The 21,392-nt window shown below is 32.6% G+C and overlaps 1 protein-coding gene across 2 annotated transcripts; it reads right to left on the reverse strand.

The window, feature by feature from the left end:
• Positions 1 to 5,683: 5,683 nt before the first annotated feature.
• Positions 5,684 to 7,755, reverse strand: LOC107962926 (uncharacterized). 2 transcript variants are annotated; one of them, XM_016899493.2, is made up of 4 exons: positions 7,325 to 7,755; positions 7,099 to 7,213; positions 6,868 to 6,982; positions 5,684 to 6,770 (listed from the first exon to the last, which is right to left on the reverse strand). In XM_016899493.2, the coding sequence occupies exons 1-4, from the start codon at positions 7,423 to 7,425 to the stop codon at positions 5,935 to 5,937; spliced, it is 1,167 nt and encodes a 388-aa protein (XP_016754982.1). In that variant the 5' UTR covers positions 7,426 to 7,755; the 3' UTR covers positions 5,684 to 5,934. The 2 variants fall into 2 exon arrangements, with proteins under 2 accessions (XP_016754982.1, XP_016754983.1); XM_016899494.2 differs by having other exon boundaries at positions 5,684 to 6,755; positions 7,325 to 7,703.
• Between the last annotated feature and the right edge of the window lie 13,637 nt (positions 7,756 to 21,392).

Here is a 21,392-nt window from a genome sequence, read left to right on the forward strand (position 1 = left end):
TAAATAAATGAATAAAAGAATTAAAGAATTAAAATAAACAAAGGACCTAATCATAACTTAAATTAAATCAAAAGGATAAATCAAGATAAAATAAATAAATAAAAGACTAAAATGAAATGCACGAAAACAAATAAGGACCAAATGAGCATTTATCCCAATCCTCAGGACACGCATCCCTTCTCCAGGAGATCAGAGAACCGAGGACTTAATTGAAAGCAGGGTAAAATTGAATGGAAAAATTTCTGAAAAGAAAAAATAGTGAAATTAGGACTAAATTAAAACAACTCAAAAGGCGGAAGGACTAAATGCACAATTATCCCTTCTTAAGAAAAACATGCTGATCCCAGAAGTGGATTGGGTCGAGCCATGGGTCGCGTCAAAACGACGTCGTTTTGACATCTGGAAATCAGCCCAAAATGGTGTCGTTTTGCACCACCTATTTAAGCCAACAATCTTTGGAAAAAAATCATTTCAAACCCTAGTTTAAAAAAAAACTTAAAAAAACTTTTATTTTCTCTAAAATAATACTCAAGCTGGCCTTCAAGTCCGGTGAACCACCTACAATGGCCACCAGTCGCCGGTGACGGCTTCGCAGTTCTCGGTGGCTGAAAATCCCAAAAAAAAAACCTTTTTTAACCCATCTTTTCGAAAAGAATGTAGATCCGGTGTTAAAACACACAAAAGTGTCACCGTTTGACCAAAACCCCGGAGGGATTGTTCGGTTTCTCGCTTTCTTATGCGGTTTCAGGCGAATCCCTAAGGATTCGACCACCTTTTATGCCAGCGAAGAGCACCAACTACGGCGACTAAAGGTAGAACAACAGGTGCGTTCTTATTTTTTATTCTATTATTTCTTATTTTTGCTTTGAAACTAAAAATCAGAGAGAAAAATAAAAAGGCTACATTGAATTTTTATTTTTTTTGTTTTTTCTTCTTCTTTTTTTAAAAAAAGTCCCCCTTTACAATCTATTCTTTCTAGGCTTTTATAGCCGATTTTACATATATATATATATTCTACTATTTTGTACTGTTGTTGCGTGTTGTTGTTGTTTTTTCATTTTCTTGCAGGCGACAGTGGCAGAGGAGTCGTTGATGGTGGCAGAGGCTAAGAGCGGCGGCTAGGTATTAGGGTTTCTTTCTGAGAAAAAATTGTAGGTCGTTAGGCCTATAATTGGGTCTTAGTGTTTTTTTTAATTTGGGCTATTTGGACTGGTATTGTAATTGGACTTGTAATATCCTGAATTAGGGCCTAATCGGAATAGTGGTTTCGTGACCACAAATCTGAGACAGAAATAATTATTTTATGATTATTTTGAGGTCTATGATATGATTGCATGATTGTGTGAAAATTTCGTTAAAAAATTCTATGCATAAAGTGCTTAATTTGAAGTTAGGAACTAAATTGAATAAGTTGCAAAACTTGCATTCTAGAAGTTTCTAGTATGAAATTGCTTTGAAATATTAATTAGGAGGTCTTAAATATAAATTTGACCAATTTCAAAGTTTATGGACAAATATTGGACATGAATGGAATTTTTCGAAAGTTTAGTAGTAAGGGCATTTTGGTCATTTAGGGGTAAAATGAATTAAAATACAAAATTAAAAGCCAATTTTGCTCATCTTCTTCACCATGGACGTGTATACCAAGGGAGACTCCATGGCTAGGGTTTCCAAGCTTCCAAGCTCGATTGTAAGTCCGTTCTAGCCTCGTTTTTAATGATTTTTACGTTTTTAGAGTCCCGGTAATTTGATTTAGCTTATGCTAGCAATAATTCAACCTAGGGTTCATATTTGGAAAAATACCCATAGGTGAAATTTGTGTATTTTGGTGTTTTATGATAGAATATGTGGTTTTAAATTATGTTAGACAACTTGTGCTACTCGGTTTTAAGTGAAAACGAGCAAAAGGGCTTAATCGGTAAAAATACCTAATAGTCATAAGTACATGTTAGAGTGAGAATTTGATGTTTCCATAGAAGGGAAAAATGATCATCATGTCATAAAACATAAGAAAATAGGATAAAGTTTAATTTCCGAACCTTGGGGAAAAAGTGAAAATATGCAAAAGTATAGGGGTCAAAATGAAAATTTTTAAAAATATGATTTTTGGACCCGTATGAATAGTGTGACTAATTATTAGGCTAAATGTGATATTATAGATGAAGGAAATCGAGATTCGGGCTTAAATCGGGAAAATACAAGGTTATGGACTAAAATGGTAAATTGTTGTTTCTGGATCGAGGTAAGTTCGTATGATAATAATAATGCAATGTTATGTTTGAATTATATTTCTTACTATTATTGCATATATTGTATGATTTAATATATTGAAAAAGTTGATGGAATGGTGTTTATGATGTGGAAATATGACATGAAAGAATGTTACATGAAATGCAAGAAAATGATGATACATGACAAGTGATATATGAAATATGTGATATATGTTATGTAAATTCTTAAAAGCTGATTTGATATTTGAGTTGTGTCTTATTATACTATGAATAGACAATTGGTTTTATGGATAGTGATATCGACACTTCGAGTAAATTCATACATAAATAATCTATCGATTCTTTTTATGTTATTATATTTTGATATCATATGAAATGTGGCTACCTATCAAATGGTTATTTGATGTAAATTATGAATTTAAATTAATTACGGACAATTTAGTAAAATGTTGAAAAGTGAGGAATTTCCCGATTGAACCTTCAGAATAAAAACGATACAAATGATCTATTGTGAGGTCGCATGTGTAGTACTAAGTGCAGGCTACAATGCGTACCAGATAGCTTCGGCTACAAGTGTGGAAATGGGAAAATGTGCAGGCAATTGTGTATCTGTTATTATTCCGATGAGTTCAACGGGAAATCGATTAAGTGAAAATACACGTGAAAGTGATTATGTGATAAACAAGTGCAAGTATATGTTTATTTGAATTTATGAGTAATAAGCTCGATATTTGAGTGAACCTCGGTAAAATGGAATGGATTAAGTGAATTGTGTAAAAGTAAACTTTAGTAGTAAAACAGTGTTGAACAGCAGTAGTGCATGAGTTTGAAAATTTACCAAAAATTGTGTAAGTTGAATTAAATTTCAAAAAAAATTTGGAATTAAATATTATTGAGTCTATTTTTATATAAAAGAAACAGGGGGAGCAAAAGAGTTATATATTATGTGATATTATAATTTTTGTGAGACAGTGTCAGAATAAATTTGAGATCTCCTATTTTGACTTTAGAAATTCACCATAAATTGTAAAAAAATTATTGAGAGTCATACCTTACATGCATGGGTTCCTTATTGAATATAATTTTAAGGGAAATAAACGGCATGGTCGTTGGAATTCTGTACAGACAGAAATTCGGTTCGTAGTGCATAGGGGTCAGAGTAGTAATACCCTGAAACAGGGGAGACTTTAACTAATAAACTGTACTAAATGGCCCAACCAAAAATTCTAGAAAAAAATTAGTAAGTAGACATATGAGTCTAGTTTCATAGAAAATTTACGGAATTAGATTTCGAGTTTTGTAACTTGAGATATGATTTTTTTAACACCGGGACTCCAGAAAATAGCCTGTCCTGAATATGTGTAATTGTACAATTATAGTGTTTTATCTTGAAAAGCATGGTAGTAATTGCTTATTATTTTCATATGAACTTACTAAGCGTAAAGCTTACCCATCCTCTCCATTTCTTTAGTATTAGCAGGTCAGCTCGGGGTTGAAGATCGTCGGAGGCAAAATCACACTATCAAACTATCATTTTTGGGAAAATTAATTCAAATATTAGAAATATCAAGTGAGTGGCATGTATAGGAAGTTGGTTTGTGATATGTATTTTTATTATGATTTTGACCATACGTATCAGTCTGCATTGAGTTGTCGTATAAAATCATGAGATGTGGTCCTTATCCATTATGGTTTATAAGTTTAATTAATCGTGCCATGTCCTATGTTTTGATGTGATGATATAGTTAGCTTTGCCTGTTATGCATGTATTCGAAAAGTTTTGAATTAAATGAAATTTTATGGCCTGATTTTCGTCGATGTGTATTGTTAAGTCTGGTAATGCCTCATACTCTGTTCCAGCCTTGGATACGGGTAAGGGGTGTTACAGGACTGGACTTTTAATTTTTTTTGTTTGTTTGTTTTTTGTCTGGGCCTAGGCAAAAATGGCCTATTACAAAGGGCATTTTGATAACTATCACTAGGTAAGACAGATTTTCTCTAAGCCTTGTCCTGACTCAAGCCGACTAATTTTAGAATTAAATTCGTCTCATTTCGCATCAAAACCTTATTTTAAAAAAAAAAAAACAATCCTATTAAATCGAGTTTGGGATTTTTTGCCTTTCGTATACTAGATTTGGTAAATGAATAAATTAGATTGATTTTGAATCGAATTAATTTGAGTAAAAAAACATTTAAATTTTTAAATTTTCAAATTATCTTAAATTCAAGTCAACTTTGAATTTGAACCATTTAAATTCAAATAAATTATCAATAAAGTCATCTAAATTTATCATTTGAGTTTTATTTAAATCAAATTACCTCAAATTGAAATCATTTCAAATTATTTATTCCAATCATAAAATAATTAATTATTAACTTTTACAACAAAATCAAATTTAAGGAAGTTTGAACTCAAATAAAGCAAAAGCACCACTCCTCCCCTCCAAAGTCATTCCTTACTTATTTCTACCCTTCCTAATTTGACTAAATATATGGGACCCACATAAGAAACCTCAAGAACATTGACTCTTAAAGTGATAATGGTTATATTTGTTTTCTTGCACGGTGACCTTTGTCCCCCATACAAACAAAAGCCTTTTCTCCCTTTAGACTTTCGTTCATTAAATATTAGCTTTAGCCCATTTATGAGATTAAATACCTTCTAACGGATAAGTTTTAAGGCTGGATAAAGGGCAAATAAACCACTTTTCCACATGGACAATATGTTAATATAAAAGTTAAAACTGTACAAGTGTCAACACTACAACTAAGGAGAACTCGTCACACAAAAGCCTATTTTAAATATACTTTCTTATGCTATTACCACTTTGTAGTTTTCAAGGGTGTTTTTATCAAATAAAACTATAATAATTTTATAACAATTAAAAATAGATGTACTAATTTATAATTATTATTATTTTGTAAGAGATCAAATAAATTTTTTATTTAAACGAAACAAAATAAAACTTTACCATTTATCACTAAATAACAATTCTTTTTATTGGAGTGTGAAGGTCTACCTACCCCAGGTATTGCCTATGTTTATAATGTCAACTTAATTATTCTTTGTATTAGATAAAATGGTCATTTTGTAACTTAATTATAGCTTAACCCAAATTGTTGGACCCATTCATCAGTTAAAACTACAATAGATTGACACTTTAAAGTGATGTTATATAGCCACTCATAAATCACCATTGTGCTATTTTTTACTGTACGAGATCTTTGTGCTCATTTTAAAAGTATAATGATCAAAATGCATTCTACCCTGTGGTGCAACTTATACAATACTTCTACCTGAGCAAACGATAGCAGACGCAAAGAACAGTTCATCAAAAAATGAAGATCATAGAAACAAATGTTGAGTTCAATTACAAGACACATTAAACTTTTGAAACCTAAAGATAATATTGTTATAATAGACAATTATGGATCCCAAAAGAATTAATCTGTAACCATAAACAAAATAAAAGATACATTGGTCATAAAAAAGATTGAACATTATGTGTCTGATTGGCTCATCTAATCGAAACTCACTCGAAATAATTACAAAACACATTCTTGCAATCATTGTCAACACATTGATCATCAACACATAGCTATCCAACTACAAAAAGATTAACAGAAAAAAGAAAAAAGGAAAGAGCTTCAGCAGCACATGTACACTCACCAAGGCCATGTTAAGGGGTCTTTTAAGGACAATCTAGGATCCAGCACTTTCCATTCTTCCACTTAAATCACTGTAAGGAAGGTTTGATGGCAAACAAAATTGCTGATCCACTGCCGGACTGTAACCCGTCTTTCCCTTCCTCATTGTCACATCTTCACCCTCAATGCTACATCCATTTGAAGACGATTTCAAGGGATCGTCTCTTTTGCTCCTAAGAAAAGAAGATTTAGTTTTATCGATTTGTGGTGTCAGATCAAAGGTGGAACCGGTTTTTCCTATTTCATAAGGCTGACTGGTTCCAACACTCGGGGAAGGTGTTGAAAGAGGGCCCAATCGCAACGATAGATCGCAGGCAAGTTCTTGCGGCTTAGAAGTATTCGTTACACCTGTGTGTTTCATCTTATTTGAAGAGTCCACATTGGGAAACAGGAGGCTATGAATGTAACCCGTCTTAGAAGGCTCTACTGTGTTAGAAACTAACTTAGGGATGACACTGAGATCATGCTGCATCTCTTCGTATCTAAGGCGGTTTACATAGAAAAGAGGAAACACTGAATATAAACTAGGAGGATACTTCTCTATAGGTAAGCATGGCTTATTAATAGGAAGGGAACCATTCTCAAACACAAAAGGAAACTTGTCAGTGGTACAGTTAGTATGTTTCTGAGATTCAAACCCCAAATGAGTCACATTCACGGTTTCGGGTTTCATGAAACCGGAACAACGAGTCATGCAACGCGAGTTAGCCAGGGGATTTCCTCGAGCAATGTCGTCGGCTTCTCGAGTGCTCGGATTAAGGTAACACCTCGGGTTACAATTTCGTTGGCTCCTCAATGTTCTCCTTGGTGTGCAGCCTAAATTGAGAGCAGCTAACCGACAAAACAAAGTAAATAAATGGTAAATGCAACAAAAAGACCCCATTGCAAATGCACATATTTTTGCTTCAATTACAAAAAAAAAAAGTACCTTCAATGCAAGGTTGAAGAAGCTCTCCAGTTTCATTACACTCATCACGTCTAATGATTGTATTAATGGCATCATTTGTTCTATCCCAAAGTGTTTTAAGGTCCATGTACTCAGCCTATGCAATAAATGCCAACCCCTCATCATTAAAAAAAACCATCTTAAAAGCCTTTAAAATACTATCAAAGTTCATTCTTTTCATTTAAAAGAGGAGGAAACTTTATATTTTCTTACCTCAGAATTGGCTTTGGAGTATATTATTTCTTCAGCTTTCAACACAACAACAGGGAGCTTCTCTTGCCATTCCTTATTCTTCTTAGTTGCTGAGCAATGAATCTCATTCACAACTCTAAAGAAACACAAAAAATGCATTATAATAATAATAATAATAATAATAATAATAATAATAAAGACTACAGTGAATGAAAGAAATAGAAAGTAAAGGGAAGGGGGAGGGGACCTGAAAATTTCTTGAATGAGGGAACCTCGAATGGGTTGGTGTCTATCACTGTGCCAAGCTCTTCTCTCACATACATAAGGTCTTGGACCTGGTCTAGGCATCTTCAATGGCTGTTCTTCAGTGAAGAAGAGAGGAAAAAAAGGCGGGGGGTTCTTTTCTGTGTTTGTTCAAAGGGAAACAAAAGGCCAGGTCTTCAATGGCTGCTTTTTTGGGTTTTCTTTATTCATAAATTAAAGAAGAAAAACTGATGGACTGATGACTGAACAAAACAAATGCAGTACTGTACCAAGGAAGGGATATGATATAAGCAGTGCAAATGAAAATGGGGAAGAGGGGGGGGTGGCTTTCTTTCTTTTTCTGTTCCTTTTTCTGTCACAAAACTCAAATAATTTCAAAGGCGGGTTAATTGAGGAGTTTGGTCTGTAGCTCCCGACTCATCCACATGCCTGCTTCCCTAGTCTACACTTTACAAAAATATTTATTTCTTAGTTTGATAATTTTTTTAAAATTTAATTGTTAAAGGTTTTTTTCTAGATTAACTTTAGAATTTGGTAACTTTGTTCGAATCTGATTAATTTCTTGAATTTAGTAATTATATTTATTTTACTAATGTATTTTTTTATCAGTTTTTATATTTAAACTTAACTAAGTTTATTTTGACCCCTATATCAGGAAAACATAAAAATTTAATGATATAATACAACTTGTATCATATCATTAAATTTTGACGAAATTCAAGTATAAGAATCAAAATAAACATAGTTACCAAATTCAAATACTAAAGTGAACCTAAAACAAGTGCAAGTATCAAAATGAACATAGTTGCTAAGTTCAAAAGTTAAAAATTACCTTAACTAAATATATATAAGGTTAATTTCATCAACAGTACTCTAATTGTTATCCAATTTTCAAATTAAATCACTAAACTTCAAAATGTTATATATATTGGGATGATTTTGACCCTCAACTTTTAAAATTTAGTCAAATTGTATTTTTTTTAATAGGAAAGCTCACTAAACTGTTAAAATTTTAATTAACACTAATGTGACAACTTGCATGACAATCTACTAGTACTTCATTGTTAACATGAATAATATTTTTAAAGAAAATTATATTTTTTGAAATTTGTTAAACTTTTAAATAATTATTATTAAACTTTTATGAAATGCACTTGAACTACCACATAGACAATTACATTAGTGCAGTAAAAAATTTAACCATTCAATCAACTTTTTGTCCAAAAAAAAAAGTAATTTGACTTAATTTTGAAAGCTTTGGGTCAAAGTGATAAAAAAGAATTAGAGCCAAAGTGATAAAAGAGATAAACATTAGGGGTTAAATTAATCATTATACCATGAATAAATACTTCAACTTGAGTTGATAAATGAACTAAAAAAAATACCAACAAGTGTTATGTCAAATGGTAAGACCTAGAGAGAATTGAGGTTCGAATCTTGAAGATCACATTGTTAGTAAGGACAATCATGACCTCTAAATGATCGATTTCTATGGACTGTAAAATCAACATAAAAAATTATTTCGATTTTTTAAAAAAAATTGAATGAATAATAATTTGAATACAAGTAAATATTGAATTGGTTGGTAGAGGGATTGATGGGTTACTTTTAGGCCTATTTTACCATAGCAATTGAGTGTAGTAGAAATTGAAAACATTGTAACTGTCGGTGGCATCTATGTTATCCTAACCTCTTACTAAGCTATTTGTCCCCAGTCCTCTCCTATGCCTCTACCCTACACTTGCCAATCTTGTTCATATTTCACAATACCCCCACCTCACCTTAGATCTAAATTGTTGGACCCAACAAGATGGTGTCCTTGAAAGCGATGTTTAACGTCACGATTTAAATTGATATATAAGGTATTGTTCGCTTCGGTTCATTGTCTTTTACAATTTTATTTTCACTATACTAGAATTGGTATTAACATATAATTGTTCACATCACCTTTAGCATGTGAGATTCATGGCTTCTCTCCAAAATCATAACATCTTTTTCTATTCCAATGAGAGCTCATTATTTATGGTAGCATATTGCTAGTATCCGAAAGATGACTCTAGTACCAAATATCATGGTTTACACTAATCAACATGATATTGTCCACTTTGGACCTTTAGGCATCATGAATTGTTTATAAAATACATCTTATATGTTAAAAATGGTGTGAACACATATATTCCAATATAATTCTTTTTTTGTATAACCACAGGCGTCTTCATCTATTTTATGGTCTGAGATTGGTCATGTTTAGACTGGAGTTGGTATTCAAGTAAAGTCCTCCCAATAACGATGACTTTAGGTTCAAACATAGTCCAAATACTTGGAAAAGAAGTCTACTTCCACATCTTCCAAATCATATATTAGTCCCAAGACCGATTTTAGTACATAAAAAATATGAGACTTATGACTAGTCTCTAAGATCATAACACTTAAAACAGAGCACAAGTAAGTTTATAATACAATATCGAACTTGTCAAGGCAAGATAATACATCAAATTATTAAGTGTTACTTAACTCTTCTCTTTCAGAACAAGGCTACAAACATGAGCTAGATATTTTAGGCCATCTAATTTATAGATAAAAAAAATGTATTAAGACCAAATTGAATTGGTTGTTCATACTAGTTAGATAAAAAAATCGATTGAGGTAAATTGAATTGGTTGAACCAACTGGTTGGACCTATTGAAAGGGTGGTTGAATCGATTGAATTAATTTTCTCCATTTTTTTTTAAAATTTTTAATACTTTATTCAATTAAATCTATTAAAACCACCAGTCTAATTCTCAAAACCTTGTTCACAAATAATAAAAAACATAAAATATTATGAAGTATAGATACTATTTTTACTATTACATACAAATATTATTATATTAATATTTATAGTTTTAATTAAATTTAAATAAAATATTGTTTATTATCAAATAGTGGTTTATATAAACCCAACTTAAACCATGTTACTATGATCTTTATTCAAAATTTGATCCAAACTGAATAAATAATTGGTAAACTACTTTAATAGTTGCTAAATTTTTTGCGTGTTTCTATTTTGATCATCGAATTATAAAATTTTCAATTTAATTACTAAACTATTCAAAACTTTTTAGTCAATGTATCGTTAAAATATTAACAATATGATGATATGAATTTTTTAAATATTTTATTTAAAACAATGGCCTCACCATAATAATAATAATAATAATAATAATAATTATTATTATTATTATTATTATTTCTTTACCTTTTACTCTTTTCTCATTTCTTTTCCTCTTTATCTTTTATTTTTTATTTTTCATTTTCCTTTCTTCTCCTTCATTCATTCTTTCTAGCAACCTTAACGATCTCTACCTTGTACCAATGCCATAGGGAAAGGGATAGCAAAAATATGTGATTCACAATAAGAAACAAGAGTTTGGCTTGGTTTGTTTGATACAGAAGAAGCTGTTGGAAGAAGTTATGATGAAGGTATTGCAAGATTTAAGGGAAAGAGGAGCAAGTTAAATTTTCTAGAAAATGTTAGGTTTGTTCCTCAACAAATGAAAAATTTTCTTGCTACCCAACATCGATTTCTAGTTCTCTAATAACCCATTTGTTGGCTTCTCATTCTACTCCAAAGCAAACATATTACGATTTGCAACCTCTTCAAAGCTATACAGCTAATATGCTAAGAGACTATTGGCAATACTCTCAATTGCTATAGAGTTCTGGTGATTCCATGGACAACAAGCTACAAGTTTGCTAGAGAAAATGATTCAATGTTTTGAGTTTACTAATATCCAACAGCCAATTGTGTCATCCTCTTTTCCATCTTTTTCGCCTTCATTTGCAACTTATTTAGCTTCTGGTTCATCATCATCATCATCTTCCTTTTCTTCTTTCCAACACAAAGAAAACTCGAATCAATAATTAGGGTAAAGAAGTATGCAATAAGAAATGCAAACTAACAAAAAAACAGTGAACAAAATATACTACTTGTAACACCCCTCACTCATTCCAAATCACCAGTGTAACACCCCAAACCCGGCATAGACGTTACGGTTAGATTATGAAGGTTACATCCTTAAGAAAAACATTGTTGATTAGTTTACATGAAAACTCATTTTTATTTCTAGAGTAATAGAGCTATTTAATTTATCAAAAGCATAAGTATTCAAAAGATCATGTGTGAACACTTACACAAAAACTTGTTTCATAAATTTTATTAAACAAATCCCATATGCTTAACCGAATGAGTTGTAAAACATTGTATTTCATTTCAAAACTTTGCTGCGGAAAAATACTTTAAAAATTTGTATCTTTTAAAATTATAAAATTCCATTAGTTACGTCATCTTAAATGAAATACGAATTTTTAAATAGTACGCTTGTGAAATAAATGTCAAAACCATTAATAACGTCCACGAACAAATAAAAATTCGGAAGCCCGTTAAGTCCATAATTTAGTCCAAAACATACTTAAAATCACAATAAATGAGCCGAGCTCTAGAGTCGCTGTCCAATCCTAAGTCTGAGGATCACCTGAAACAAAACGCATCAAACGAGTGAGCTATAAGCCTAGTGTGTGTCTTAGCCCATTTATAGAATTTCATTTACAGATTTCACATATGTAGTTATCAGATTGGAATTTCATATTTCTAGAATGTAAATCATATTTCATAATCTTAGAACATATAATATATCAAAGCAAATCCTACCCCCATCCGCTACATACCATCTCTGTCTAATCAATCACACCAATTAGGACTACAGGAATCTATCTATCCAATCACACCAAAATGTGGTGGTATGCCACTCATATAAGTGCAGCTGAGTTGCCAGACAGATATTACGGTTTCACCGCCAGAATTGTAGCAAAACAACCAGAATACACTTCCTCCATCATATCAAAACCCACCCCAAATGCACATGCAATAACATATTATCTTTCATGCATATCACATGAGTTGAATGGCATGCATATCGAAACATATAATTTCTAGAGCATACATATCACATAACTTACACAAATCGAAGCCTATTTATCATGCTTTCTAATCATACTCATGAGAAACATACCAAATTTTTCGTTTTTATAAGCTTATAAAAGGCCCATGAATCCAATTTCCTAGTCCTATAATCGAGCTTTCAAATTGGAAAAAATGGGCCTACGCAGCCTAATAAGCCAACTTGTGTGGTCCACACGGTCTATTTGTTCAGGCTGTGTAATCACACACAACCGTGTGCTCTACATGGCTTGGCACACAGCCAACTACACAGCTGTGTGGTGCACAAGGTCTGTCACACGGTCATGTGACGCTGAGCAGTTTTGAAAACAGCCCCTGTTTTTGGGTTTTTCTGAGATTCAGATGAGTTTTTTTGGTTAGTTCACACACCTGATGATAATTCTATTAACCGACACATATATCACACTTCGAATCCTATACATAACATTAAAACGAATCGATAAACGGACAACAAATAACACCGCAACCTTGAACTCCATCGGTAAAACTTTAACACCACAATCTCCAAATTTGATATTCAAACCCACTTACCACGAAATTAACAACCACCAAAGCCATTCCTAACTTGCCGGGGGATCGTTGAACACCGTACGATTATCTCCAAATAACACAGAGTAAACAATACCTAGATTAAATTCAAAAAATTTTCAACAAGAATTATGGTTGACTTAACCTAACTCCAAATAACTTACACACTTGCCGAACCAGTCACAATTTCACAACGAAGAGCGAAAGAAAAGTAGAACTAATGGTAAAATCGCAATGGGAAAATAAATTTTTGGGTGAACAAAATAGGAATTAGAAAACCCAAGAAAAAGAGAAGAATATAATTTAGCAAAAGAAAACTGTGAAAAGAAAACAAAAGAGAGAAAAAATAAAACGTGAAAAGTAATGGGGAGTTGGACAGTTAGTGGGTGAGGGAATTTAGAGATTTCAGTAAATTTTAATAAATAAAATAAAAATAACTTATTTAATCCAAATCCTAACCCACTAGGTTTAAGGAATTTAAATTGAACTCTACTTCCCAAATAATAACTAGAGCAAAAATATTCCAAACTTACACAACATAGGATTTGAACACAAGACCTAAAGGTAAGTTGACGCATTACTTTTGAACGAGTAGGTTCATCCTTATCTACAATCCAATGAAACTAAAAGATAAGCCCTTAGGCTCAAGTTTAGCATAATTCAAAAATAAATAATGAAAATCCAACACAAGGGAATCAAACTTAAGACCTAAAGCAAACATTCAAGGCACTTAACCACCAAACCAAAATGAGATTATTTGACATACTTTAACAATCCAAACTTAGGAAAATTGGGGAGTTACAACTCTTCCCTCCTTAAAAAAATTTCAGCCTCAAAATTTACCTGATTTAAAGAGATGGGGATACTGCTGACGAATCGAGTCCTCAGTGTAACACCCCTAATCCGTATCTGTCACCGGAATAGGGTTATAGAGTATTACCGGAGTTTACAGTACAAACAAATAGAATTTTGATTGTTTCATAACTTATCAATATTCATAATAAAATTAATCAAAATCATGCATACTGTCCCTTATACGAGCGCTTGAGGCCCTAAATACACGTTAGAAACAAGTTAGGACTAAATCGAAAACTCGTATAATTTTTCAAAAAGCATTGCAAATTTTCAAAGCTACAAAGGTCACACGACCTTGTGGCTCATACGGGCAAGAGACACGCATGTGTCTTAGGCCATGTGGGCACTCGAAATAGGGACACATGGTCGTGTTTCAGTCCATGTCCTTACTTGTGTCACATGGCCAAGCCACATGCCTGTGTGCTAGGTTATGTGTTAGGCTGTGTAATAGCTTGACTTGTAACCTTCTAAAACTACAGGGGACACACGGCCGTGTCACCTAGCTGTGAGTCACACACGGTTGAGACACACGTCCGTGTCTCTGCCGATGTGGACGAAAATAGGCCATCTTGCAAGCCACATTTTTCAACCAATTTGGCACCAAACTACACCCAAAAATGCACACATACACTAGCTATAATCAAGCATCCAAAACAAGCATGAGCAAGATTTAAACATGTGGTATATTCACATACAACCAATATGCCCTTAGGCACCTCAAATGACATGTTTAATTATGTTCAACCATGTAAAAAGTAATCAACCAACTTTTACGTATAATTGCATCAATATACAACATGTAAATTATATACCAAAACTTACCATTTGGTATCAATTGTACCACTTATTCAATAGCATCAAACACATATATGCTTACCATAGCATAGCACCAAATCACACCAAGTTATAATACATACCTCATATGCATATTCAACTACTACTTTACCTTTCATCATTCAACCACAAATCAATTCACACATCAACCTTATAGGGAAAATTATGTACGTACCAAAATATCAAAATACAAGCCAAATAAGTGGCTAATGTCAGCAAAACACATATAGGCCAACATTTAGCCAAAATAACCTATACATGCCATTATAACTAAAATGTAACCAACTAAAAGTACCAAAAGAGCCGATGGATAGTGTGATATAGCTCAGACAAGCTTTCAACTCGAATGAGCTTCTGAATCACTATAAAACACAAAAAATAACATAGAGTAAGCATTTAAGCTTAGTAAGTTCGTATAACATAGAATTTAACTTACCATTTGATCACAATTAAGGTAAGTAAACATAGCATATCCCAACCAAATTGGCCAAAAGGCTAAACACATAATCACAAACATTTTAGCCATGTAAAGCACATATAATATCTTCATGGATGAACTCAACAAATATTCAAATTTCATATACATGTATAATTCATTTCATATCCAAATTTTTGAAAACTCGCTCTCGCTGGGGAGCTACCAAAACCTTAATATCGTACCTTAATCCCTTTTCAAGCAAGATGCTCTTATCATAATTGGTCTCAACCAATCCATGAGCATACTTACCAAGCCTAAAAAGATCAACCTCATACTCTACCATTGATCTATCCCCTTGAGTCAACCCCATAAACTCGCGTATACGGGCCTCAACATAACTCGCCCCCACATATATATTCTAGAAGGCACTCCAAAAATAAGTTCAAGTCACTTGCTCAGGCTGGTTTCCCTACTCAATAGTCAGCCACCACTGATAAGCTTTGTCACGAAACAAGGACACTGCACCCTTCAATTTCTGCTCGGGGGTGCAATCCAAATAATTCATTATTCTCATTGTGGCCTTCAACCAATACTCAGCCATAGTCGAGGCAACCCCAGCAACTCCTCTAAATAGTTTTGCCCCATTATACCTGAGTTGTTCAGTTACCAAGCCTCGACTCCCAGATCCAGAATGGGTCCTAGCAACCCTCTCTAACACCCTCAACATAGCTTGGGATAGTGAGTTATCCTTAGCAGCTTGAGCCCTAATCTCAGTCTCAACGTCGAAGTTCCGATAGTTTCACTTGGATCTAAATTGGGCATATTGCCCATCGAAGATGGCTCAACTCAAGCCCCCCAACAGTGACCACTGCGCCCAAGGTACCACGACTTTGGGATCAACGTGTATTCATTATCTTTTCTACAATTTCATAGTTTTATGAATTAGTTTAGGTTTTAAAAACCCTAAATCTAAATTTTTATCAAAAGTATTTATCAGAGTTTAGAGAATGTGTTATTACTCTACAGTCTTTAGAGGCAAATATTTGTACTAAAGTATCATATGAAAAAATATCTATACTAAAGTATAATTTGCAAATATTTGCGCCAGAGTCTCGATTTCATTTTTCGAAAATCAAAAGGTCAGATCTAATAAAAATTTCCAATTTTAAGCAGTAAAATTTTTTCCAAAACATTTTAAACCTAAAATGTAACATCCCAAACCCGGCCTAAACATTACGGTTAGATTATGAAGGTTACATCCTTAAGAAAAATGTTGTTGATTAGTTTACATGAAAATTTAGTTTTATTTCCAAAGTAATAGAGTTATTTAATTTATCAAAAGCATAAGTATTCAAAAAATCATGTGTGAACAATTAGAAGAAAACCTTGTTTTATAAATTTTATTAAACAATCACCATATGCTTAACTGAATTAGTTGTAAAACATTGTATTTCATTTCAAAACTTTACTGCAGAAAAACACTTTAAAAATTCTTATATTTTAAAATCATAGAATTCCATCAGTTACACCATCTTAAATGAAAATACAAATTTTTAAATAATATCTTCGCGAAATAAATGTCAAAACCAATTAATAACATCCTCAAACAAATAAAATTCTTGAAGCCTGTAAAGTCCATAATTTAGTCCAAAACATACTTAAAATCACAAAAATTGAATCAAGCTTCAGATTCCCTGCCCCAATCTTAAGTCTGAGGATCACCTGAAACGAAACAAATCAAACAAGTGAGCTAGAAGCCAAGTTTGTGTCTTAGCCCACTTACAAGATTTTACTTACAAATTTCACATATCCAGTTATTAGATTAGAATTTCATATTTCCAGAATGTAAATCATATTTCATAACCTCAAAACATATAACATATCAAAGCAAATCCGACCCCCATTCGCTACACACCATCCCTGTCCAACTAATCACACTAATTAAGACTGTAGGAGTCCATTTATCCAATCACACAAAAATGTGGTGATATGTCATTCATATAAGTGCAGCTCAACTACTAAACAAATATTGCGGTTTAACAACCAGAATTACAACAAAATAGCTAGAATACACTTCCTCCATCATATCAAAACTCAACCCAAATGCACATACAACAACATATTAGCATATGAAGATATTAAATGAGTTGTATGGCATGCATACCGAAACATATAATTTATAGAGCATAACATATCACATAACTTACACAAATCGAAGCCTACTTATCATTCTTTCTAATCATACTTAAAAGTAACAAACTGAATTTTACATTTTTATAAGCCTATGAAAGGCCCACAAATCCAATTTTCGATTCCCATAACTGGCCCTTCAAATTGGACAAAATGGGCCCAATAAGCCAACCCGTGTGGTGCACACAGTCCATCATAGGGCTTGCCACACGATTGTGTGATGCTGGATAGTTTCAAAAATAGTCATTATTTTTGGGTTTATCCGAGATTCAGACGAGTTTTTCGAGTTAGTTCACATGCTTGACGATAATTCTGATAACTCGCATAAATATCACGTTCTGAATCCTACATACAACATTAAAATGAATTGATAAACGAAAAACAAACAACATTGCAACCTTGAACTCCATCGGTAAAAATTCAACACAACAATCTCTAAATCTGATATTCAAACCCACTAACCACGAAATTAACAACCACCAAAGCCGTTCCTAACTTGCCGGGGGATCGTGGAGCACTGTACGATTATCTCCTAATAAGACAAGAATAAACATTACCGAGATTAAATTCTAATAATTTTTATCAAGAATTATTCTTGAATTAACCCAAATCCAAATAACTACACACTTACCTTACCTGTCACGATTTCACAATGAAGCGTGATAGGAAAGTAGAACTAATGGCAGAATCGCAATGGGAGAGAAAAAAAAGAAAACATGAAAAACAATGGGGAGTTAGACAGTTAGTGAGTGAGGTAATTTAGCAATTTTGGTAAATTAAAAAAATAAAAATAACTTATTTAATCCAAATCCTCACCCACCATATGAAAGGAATTTAAATTGAGCTCTACTTCCTAAACAATAGCTAGAGAAAAAATATTCCAAACTTGTGCAACATAGGATTCGAACACAAAACCTAACGGTAAGCTAACACCTTACCACTGAACCAGTAAGCTCATCCTTATCTTTAACCCAACAAAAAGAAAAGATAAGCCCTTAGGCTCAAGTTGAGCATAATTAAAAAATAAATAATGAAAATGGAACTCAGGACCTAAAGCAAACATTCAAGGCACTTAACCACCAAATTGAATCAAATTATTTAACATACTTTAACTATCCAAACTTAAGAAAATTGGGGTGTTACAACCAGTATGGATGAGAGATGGCACCGAAGCATATACGAGTAAGAAATCTTTGATTTATTTAAGAATTATAAGTTTAAAACACTTTATAAAATAATTAAAACATGTTTTAGAGAAATAATTTTTTTTAAAACTATTTAAAATCATTTAGTATTTATTCTAAGTTGATCAAAACCCAAAATAGTTTCCAAAATGTCAAAACGACTTAAAATAATGTAATGCTGAAACAAGCACAATGTCGCAACAAGGAACATTTAACGTCATGTTGTGACTCACTAAATTAATATGGTCGCAGCAAGGTGAAGTGCAAATTTGTGACGTTGGCTTTCGTAATTGCGGCATTGGAACTTAGTGGTCATGACATGACTCACTAAATTCACCCTAAAAGACTTCAAATGTTTTGTACATTTCTTCTGTTCTTGATATGCATATAACCTATGAATCTGCCACAATTTGTTGTGACAAATTATAGTCTTTTTAGCACTTAACAAGCTTATTTTCTAGCTCTTTTATATGTTTTTATTGCATTTTTTGTTTTTATTAGTTTATGTTTAACTTTTGCAAAAAAATTATTTTTATACAGTTTTTAGTCATATGATAACCTAATGGGCCAATATGGGCCTAGGGATGAGGTAACGAGCTACTCGAGCATGCAGAACACTAATTTCGGGCTGAGAACATGAAAGACGATGGTAGCGTTGTGACACCGAGCTATGATGTCACAATACTAGACTTCGAAGCCAAAGAATTCTAATAAAGAAGAGAGAGCAAATGAGGCTATAAATCTCAGGGCCCAACAACAAGGTCAAAAGTCAAGCAAATCAAACCAAGATTCGACCAAAGCCAGTATGTGAGGATGAATCTTTTCAAGGAAACCAAGAATGATACATGCACAGAATGGGTGAAATGTATTAAATCAATTCAACCAAGCTGTTAGTTTTCATGCTGGAAAGATCAGTCAACTTGCGATAAATTTTCGGATGGGATCCAGGCTTTTCTAGATTAAGATGCCTTCATATCGTTCAAAGATCTATCTCTTAGCTTCGAAATGAAATTTGAAATCACTATATTTTGAGTTTGGGAACTCAAGTTAGTTTGGGAACTCAAGTTATCACTATTTTAGTGAAGACTATGTGAACAGAATTTATGGTTGGGATTATGACGGGAATTATAAGTTTTGGAATTTTAATTCGAGTTTAAATCATATTGGGTTTGGGTTTTATGTTCAATTTTTATTATATATGAGCCCAATATTGTATTTATCTACTCTTATTATTTTATTATTTTTATTTCGAATTATTTATAGTTATTAAGTATTTTAATTTCCACAAAAAAGTGATAGAAAAAGTGCAAAATTAGAAAAATATGAAAATAAAGAAAAAAAACTAAAAAAAATTATGTGGGTTGAATTTTGTGTCAGAACTTTCTAGATCAGATCTACATTATTTGAGGAGGATCCTATTTAAATTTCGTAATTTTTGGAAATTAGGAACACCTCGAACAAAGTTTGTCAAGTTGCTTCGCAATTTTTCAGGTTTTCGAGTTTCAGGGATTTTCATTGAATCTTAGCCTTAGGTTTTCATTTTTTTTTTATCTTTTTTGTTTCTTTACCCATTCTAACACTTTATTGTTTCTTATTTTAGTAGGCTAAAGCACATTGCACATTCCTTCCTCCATGCAACATAATTCTTTGGTGTCTAGCCAATTTTGGGCTTCTAGTGCTACTCGGTTTGTTTTACTAGATTGATTCTAATACATTTTGATTAGTTGATGTAAATACTTTTAAATTAATCAAAAGATTAATTCTTACCTCATTGAGAATTTGATTTTTATTTTTGAGTGCATAATAGTGAGGTTTACTTAATTTTTCTTTTCTTGAGTGTTGTGTTATTTTCAGGCTTTCATCATGATTCGTGATACTATGATTGGAGAGTTGCAAAGGGATCTAGAGGTTCAAGATGCTCGAGATCAAAAACAAGATACTATTCTAGACACGGTCAACAAAATTTTGGAACGTCTAAGTACCAAAATTGAGTGTCGAAACTGTAATTGGGGAGATAAGGTTGACCAGCCTCGTATTCTTCCAAATAATGTTAGTCGTGCACCTTACACAAATAATGAGACTTTTGTCAATAATGATAATGGGCAACCTTCTTTGGCTAAACCAAATTTCTCAATTTCATAATTTCATGTAAAGAATGATCCCAAAGCATATTGTGAATGGGAATAAAAAATTGAACTTATGTTATATTACTAGAAATGCCCGTAAGAGGAAAAAGTCTTATTGGTGGCCCTTGAATTTTTGGATTATACACTGAGTTGGTGGATTCAAATTGGAATTAATCAGCAAAGAAACTACAGAATGAAATTGAAACATGGGAAAATGAAAGCAAGCAATGCGAAAGCGTTTCATTCCTTCTCATTACTACAAAGAGGTCAAAACGAAATTTCATCGCCATGTTCAAGTTAACCGAATAGTTGATGAGAACTTTAAGAAGAGATGACCAAATGAAAGGAGGAGTACAACTGATCTCTCACCTATTGTGAAATGTTATTGGTGTAGTTCCAAAGATCATAAGGGTTTCCGATGTCCAATTAAGTATCCAAATAGAGAGAATACGATTGAGCTATCACCTTTTGTGTAATGTTATTAGTTTAGTTCAAAAGATAATAAGGGTTTCCAATGTCCAATTAAATATTCAACTAGAGAAGAAAGTATGTGTGACTTTGTACCTTTTGTTGACTCTTACTTTAGTGGAAACGAGATTTGTTACGACAAACTTTGTGAATCGAAAAAAGATGATAGTGAGATTTTTTTCCTCAAATCTATGGGGTTAGATAAGATAGAAACGTCATGTTCTCCTACTAAGATGTATTGTACTAAATTGAATATTTATAATACTTGTGAGGGAGTTATGGGAAGTGAGGAAAAATCATGTGAAAAGATAAAGAGAAAAGAGACCTTAAGTGATAAAAGTCTACTTGATGGTCCAAATTTCGTAAGTGAAAATCCAAGTGAGGTAAAATTGGAGAGTTCTTAAGTGGAAAAAGAAAATGAAAAGTAAGAAAATACTCATACAAAAGTG

Source organism: Gossypium hirsutum, chromosome A06 (genome assembly GCF_007990345.1).
Source record: "Gossypium hirsutum isolate 1008001.06 chromosome A06, Gossypium_hirsutum_v2.1, whole genome shotgun sequence".
Lineage (NCBI taxonomy): Eukaryota > Viridiplantae > Streptophyta > Magnoliopsida > Malvales > Malvaceae > Gossypium > Gossypium hirsutum.